Genomic DNA, 7,151 nt, shown 5'->3' with positions numbered 1-7,151 from the left:
TCACTTATTAGCTTATCTGATTAAACAAAATACATTTCATAGAAATGATTATAAAATGCATCATAGATAAACAGAATATCTTTTATATTACAGATATTAGGGTACCTAAATAATTATGAATAAAAACCAGCCAACCCATATGGTAAATAGAAGTTAGCAAAACCACTAGTTAAATATTTTAGTCAGCAAGAGAAAAGCATGCTATCAATCATGCTGAGATGGGTTTCAGCATTAATTACAGACATCCTATTTCAAAACACACACAGTCCACCTACAATCTTAAAAATGCAGTTTTTCATCCTGCATCAAATCACTATCATACTTTTTGGTTTAAAGATTAGTTTTGGTTTCAACATAAGTTAATTTAGTAGTTTAGTCTCATGTCTCACAAATTCTTGACCTGGGGTGGGTGAAAATCAGTTCTATTAGTTATTAGAGGAACAAAACATAAAATGAGATAGTTTAATCCACTTTGTCCAATACTCTTGCCAATACTCAACTGAGAAGTTAAGATGATATACAGGTGACTTAAACCAGAACATAACAGCAGAAGGGAGAAAACCAAAAACTAAAATGTTATTTGTTTGAAGCAAGTCTGTCCATTAGGGCTTTTTTGTTTCTTTTTATCTTTTGGGAGAGTCATGGCAAATTCTTTAAAGGATCCTATCGAGTTTGTTGGCACACGATATATCCCTTAGTTTGAAGGTTGGTTAAGAGGGGTGTACAGGAGAGAAAAGGCAGGTGGGTAGGACTGAAGAGGCATGGAGTGGAGGAGTATGTCAGTACCGCTGACACAGTCACGATAACCCACTGAACCACAGTCGTCCAAGTCTGCCAGGCCCTTCCTGAGACCTCCAGAGATGGGTCTGTTTTTTTCAGGCAGCAGCCCTGAAAACTTCCTCAGAGAGTCAAGGTCAAATTTTATTGCACAGGAACCAAAATTATTCCCCTTCCCCCATTTCCTGAGCTGGAGACCTCCAAGGGCAAGCACGGCTGGGGCTGCCCATCTGCTTGCTCCTCTGGCCAGCAGGGAGCACTCCACCAGAATGCCTGGGGAGCACCTACTTCAAGGGAAGTGCGAGGTTTTGCATTGGTCCAAGCTTCTGGCTGGTCAGTCACCATTCTCAAGTAGCTTTTGTAAGTTGTTTTGTATCTTGAAATAAGAGAAAAGCTCCTGTTATTACATAGAATGGAGTATATTAAGGGCATATTTGCTATGGTCTATATAATGCTTGAGCTTAACCTCTTCTATCTTGAATAAAAAGCTACACATGGGTTCAATTTAGATTAGGCAAATAAATGCATGATTGTGGCATAAAATTCTGTTTGACAGACCACGTTAAAATGAAAAAAGATAGGCTAAAAATTTTTTGAAAGAGTGGCACAAAGATGAAAATGTCGGTAGAGACTAAGAGAAACAGAAGACCTGGCAACACCAGGTGTGACCCATATGTATTCAGAGACAATGAGAAACCGGGTTTGACAAAGCCCATGTGATGGTCTGAATCGGACAAACACCACAAATAATGTTTAACACTCCTATTAGATATGACATTTCCCACGGACCCTGCCTATCTGTGGATCTTAAGACCACAGTATAGTGTTGGGCATTGAAAATGTGCTTGGTAAATGTTTGTTGGGTAAATGAACTTTAAAGAATTCAGAGCAAGGGATTTTCAAGAGCCAATACTGTGAGGGAGTAGGGAACCCTGTGGAACAAAAGAAAGAGAACGGTCTTCTTTTGGAAGAACATTCTGTGATGTCCTAGAGATCTAATCAGTATGTGCCAGGAACATCATGTGTGCTCACCTTGACCACACACCACCACACACAGAGGGAGGTTTTATACACCAAGCTAAGGGCCAGAGATGCTACGTAACAAGACCAGTCACACAGTAAGTGGCAGAGTAGGGAAAAGAACAGACATCTGACTCCAAAGTTCATGCTCTTTCTTCTGCACTGCTCCACCATTAATGCCATTCCCAGTACTAAGAAAATAAGTATTTACTTCTTTACCTGTAAGAGGCATTGCCTTCATCCCCCAAATTCCTAATTCATATCTTCCCTAGCTTCCCACAGGACCAAAGATGAATGGAAAAGCAGGAGTGGGGAGGTAGAGAAAGAAATGAAATAAAAGACTGATATCCAAAATATTTAAAACACCTGCAAAGACAAAAACCCCAAAAGTAAAACAAAGGAGATAAATGGGCAATTTACAGAAGGAATATTACAGAAAGAAATCCATATGGCCAGTATATATATGAAAAGATGCTCAACCGCAGTAGTAATTAGGAAAATGCAAATACAAACCATAATGCGATTGGACTTCATACTCTTAGACTAGAAGGTAGTAGGGGGTCAGAATGGCCTAATGGTGCCCATCTTAGAGAAACTAAGGAGACATTTGAAGCTAATTAGTTGACAAAGTCCTGCGTAATCTGTCAGTGTCAAGTGAAAAGGACGACGGAAAGGGCAGTGATGGCATGAACAGAAATGGGGAAGTTACAAGAGGGCAGATCAGGCGGCTGAGACATGACCCAGTCCCTGCAGGAGAGTAGAAGGAAGTTGCTGGTACTGAGTAGAAAGAGCTGAGACCTGGCTCTGACTTTCCCGCAGCACACAGCTGCTGTCCCCCGACCATGCGCTGCTGCGTTACTACCAGCTTCCCTTAGGCTTGGGGGTGCAGATCGAGCAACAGCACATGGGTGTGGCCTGGTGGCTATTTTTATACTAAGATTCCTATCAGCAATGTGTGCAACTTATGACTTTTTACAACTTCAACACGTTCCTTTTGACCCTAAATCCCCTCTTCCCTTCTTCTGCTTTGGGACACAGGTTTCTGTTGGTAGTATAGGCCTCCTAGCCAAGTAGCTGGGCTCTGCACAAGACATGGCCAGCTGTCTGCCTGTTGTGGACGAGCTCTCCTGTTTTCCTGTCCCTCATTACAGAAAGTGGTGTCCCAGCCGGGCCCGGCAGGGGAGTGGGAAGAAATGCACGGGAGGGCAGCAGGGTTCCGTGTGTTTCCAGTCCAAAGAACACCACTGTGTGCCAGAGTGAGCGAGAGAGAAAATTACCATCCCGTTCTCTAGGTCAGCACGGAAGCCAAACATTTCTAAGCATTTCATCCAAAAAATTTTATCTTCAATTCTTAGCAACTGACATTTTAGAAGGGAAAACAGTTCTCTTTGCTATCCCATACCTTCTCTAGCTTAATTGTGGATTTAAAAGAAAATTTCCAAGCTTGCCCACCGATACAGTGATTCAGTGGGAATTATCTGTCATGCCTTGGTTTAGAACAGAAGTATGCAGACTCCTTCGCTCTCCATACTTCAGTGGTTAAATGCTAGATACCATTTAGTATTGCAAGACAAGCATAATTTGACTCATTTGTATTTCATGTTTCTTCCCAAGTGAGCATAAGTGCACCACTGTGGAAAGCCACCAAATACTTGGCATTTGTGGCAGCAATTTGAATTGAACAACTCACTCTAAACCTTTCCTTTAAGGATAAGGGTCAAAATAAAGCATGAGACAGGGACAGACATGCTGAAAGGAGAAATAAGAAATGTTAACTAGGTTTAACTCCGGGGATATTTCTGGGTGCCTACCTTCTCCTGTTCACCTCCCTACTCAGTGGGCTTATCCCCCAGGCCTAAGGTTGGATTCTGAGGAGCAGTAAAAGCAGAGGGCTTCGAAGCACAACTTTGAAGTCAGACCTGGTTCACATTCCAGTCCTGCCAGCTCTCTGGGTGTGTCTCCCGGAGCAAGTTCACTTGAAACTTGACTTCTTTTGTCAGATGGGAACAATGGCATGTATCATAGAGAGACTGAATGCAAATATTTTCTGTATGGCGACAACTAACGTGGGTGGAGCTGGGGGCTGCCCTCGCTGGTTGCGGGCACTCCTGACCGTGCCCCTCCCCGAGCCCTGTGTCAGCCGACACTTACCATTGGGCCCTATGGCACAGAGAATGATTTCTAACCAAGTGGGAAAACCACAAGGTCAACCAACAAGGAAGATGGGGTTGGAACCTATTTCTCAGTGGAAAAATCCCCTGGCTGCGTATGGTCATTTAGGTGGCCTGTTGCACAGCCATGCTTGTGTAACCCCTGCCCTGTGGCAGTGGACAGGCACTACTGCGACGCCCCCAACCCAGGAAAGAGACCTGTCACCTTTTCTAGTCTCATTATGTTGGCTGTAAGCTCTCGGCACAGGACCTCCACATTTAACTGTACGTGTGACCCCGGGCTGGATGGTGCTGTCTGTCTGTAAGAACACAGAGAAGAATTACTGTGGGCAGGGATGGCAAAGAAAGAAGTGGAATGAACACATTTTAAATTTATCTGACCAGAAAACTAGGTTATAATAGAAGACAGTGTGCATTTACCTTGTTCACATCAGAAAGGCCCTGCAGTAATCCTCAACTTCAGACTAGATGTTTAGGGGACTAAGTCTTCAAAGCTTAGCTGGAAATCTCTTAAGCTATTTTTGTTTAAGTGGCTACATTGCGCCTCAGCTTCCAAACACAAATCAGACAATTATTCTCAAGCACACAGTTTCTTAGACTACTTTTACTAACTCCCGATACCCTCTCTCTGCCCACAACTGCACGCATCTGCAAGGCTTACTGCTCTTCTCAGTCATGTATGTACTGTTTATAGGAGAAGCAACCATTTACACTAGAACTTTCATAATGTTTAGGAATGTCTTTAATCAAACTTCTGTTGATGTGTGACTTTTGCAGTGGCTTCTTTGAGACCTGCGGTACAAACATAATTGCCCTTGTCTAGTAATATAACCGATGTATTCACTATTTACCACTTGACTGTTAAAGGCATGGGCTCTTACTCTGAGGTCCACTGGGGTCCTATACCAGCTAAAATTGTAGGAAATTTAGAGATGTGTGTACATTTTCCCAGAGAGCTGCTCTAAAACCATTGATTAGATTTTCATGTTAAGGTTAAGAACCATGGTCTGTATCTCCTTTCCATTTCTTGGTTGTAATTTAATTTTAGATGTGAAGTTTTTAGATGGCATTGACTGGTCTAATTTATTTTACATAGGATCCATTTTTGAGACATAGGTACTTGGTAACTTATCGATGATTATCTAAATATTAAGAAAGCAATCAGATGTTTTTCACTGAGTAGTTCTGAAACAGTTTTTTCTTTGTCCTTGATCCATAGTATCAAAATCTTAGATCCGAAAAAGGAAACTGAATCTAAACCTTCTGATTTCTAAACGAGGTATCTGAGACCCAGAGTACTGATTTATCCACACGGAATTCTGACAATCCAGACCTTCCCGTCATGGGTATTCCCTGACCTCATATAATATGTGATCTTTGTGATTTTCCCTTTAAATGGTTGTTTTTCAAATTGCATCTCCTCCTGGATTGATTATTTAAATAGTAGAATAAGTATTCCATTTGCTTTCCATTAGTGGAATTTCCCCCTCATCGTCATCGTTAATTAAATGATAACAGGACATAAGGTACATTTTCCTAATAAAATCAACCCCTTATATGGTAGTGAACTAATAGTTTGCAATAATGTAGAGCTACCTCCTAGCTTTAAGTGTATTATTAACATTTTGAACAACACGTCAGAGAGTAAGGGCAGGGTATGAATTTATCCCAAACCATTCATTAGACTTATTACTGTTTCAAATGTATATTTATGGTTCAGAAATAATCTGTGTACCAGCATTGCATAAGCCATAGAACAAGACTTTTAGGTGACTGTTAAGACTGTAAAGAAAGGCCCTAGAATTGTATAGCATAATAGTTCTCAGAGTGTAGACCCCAGGCCAGCACCAGAAATTCGGAGAACGGGCCCTGCAATCTGTTTTAACAAGCCATCCAGATGATTCTGATACACACTGGAAATATCCTGACTCACTTCTCCGCTGTTCCTTGTAAGCAACCACTGGTGACTAGGTTTTTGTAGTCATATAGACCTGAAACCTGATTCTGTTAAAATTATTTCTCTGAGTCTCAGTTTCTTCATCTGTAAAATGGGAATAATAGCTATCTTATAAGGTTATGGTGAAGCTATGAGAGGAAACTGTATCTGTGTAAAGATCTACTGTAATAGATCTCTAGCACACAGTACTTACTCTGTAAAGAAATATCTCTACTTTTAAAACTTCAGGTAAAAGTATGCTCTAAACATGGAATACTTTATTTTACTTTTTAGAGAATGTGTCAAAATCCTCATGTAAATGGGTTTAAAGGAAAGACCACTATGGCAATAGATTTAATTAGGTTAGGCATGTTAAAAATACATGGTAGAAAATACGTGGTAGAAAATCTTCACAGACACGTTCAGCTAATTACTAGTCACATGGATCTTTATAGTGGTCAAGAGTTTTGTAAATAAGTGAGTTCATACAAAGAGTTATATATGATGAAATGTGCTGAGTTACTTGAATTGCTTCTTTTCTATGAATGTCTTTTGACTCATTGCCATTGTACAAAGATAAACTTGACTATCTTAATAAATGGGCCAAGGTCACAACTGAGTCTTAGGATAAGAGAACAAGATAATGTAAAATTAGGCTTGTTTCTTGCCTTATCACTGGCGACACTGTAGCAACTCAAGAACATGAAGAGTCAGGTCATTTCTTTCCATATATACACTTAACAAAATGTCTCATACAGAATGTATCCTCAATTAATGCTTGCTAAGAAGGATGCCAAGCTCAGGTCAAACATTATACTAATGTGAACAGCAAGCAGAAGACAGCACTGGAGGGAAGTGTCTTACTCAGTCTGATGGGTGTCCACAATGGAGGTTAGTGACCCCAGCCGCTCCTCCAGAGAATTAATTCTGTATCTCATGTAGAAGGTCGAGATGATTAGTGCACAGACACTGGAAAGGGATAAAAGAGAAATTCCCAATAGGTTAGTGGCCAGGACCTGATTGATGTTTATAAAACAGTAACCTCAGAGGCAACACTGTACATTTGAGGCAAGGTATTTTCCAAAATAACTTGGCTACAGAGACTTCAAAAGTCTTTTTTCAACAGACTGATGCTTGCACTAAACTTTAGAACTAGAAGGATATTGAAAATTCTCTATTTCCTCAATTTACAAATAATGGCATTTCAGTAGTCTCGCTCAAGGCCAGCCAATGGAGATTCCCGAGCT

The 7,151-nt window shown here is 40.8% G+C and overlaps 1 protein-coding gene across 2 annotated transcripts in view; it reads right to left on the bottom strand.

Annotated features, from left to right (window-relative positions):
* Positions 1-893: 893 nt before the first annotated feature.
* The window catches only part of GRAMD2B (GRAM domain containing 2B), a 103,220-nt gene continuing 96,962 nt past the window's right edge, over positions 894-7,151 (bottom strand). For both annotated transcript variants that reach the window (XM_082652398.1, XM_082652399.1), the window contains exons 12-14: positions 6,769-6,873; positions 4,174-4,267; positions 894-1,153 (exon numbers count right to left, since the gene is read on the bottom strand). In XM_082652398.1, the coding sequence (XP_082508524.1) occupies positions 1,112-1,153; positions 4,174-4,267; positions 6,769-6,873 (241 nt within the window). In that variant the 3' untranslated portion in view covers positions 894-1,111. The remainder of the gene's footprint in view (positions 1,154-4,173; positions 4,268-6,768; positions 6,874-7,151) is intronic.

Source organism: Grampus griseus (genome assembly GCF_964374135.1).
Source record: "Grampus griseus genome assembly, chromosome: 3".
Lineage (NCBI taxonomy): Eukaryota > Metazoa > Chordata > Mammalia > Artiodactyla > Delphinidae > Grampus > Grampus griseus.
Note: the sequence above shows the minus strand (reverse complement) of the source record. Positions and strands in the feature narration are given on the sequence as shown.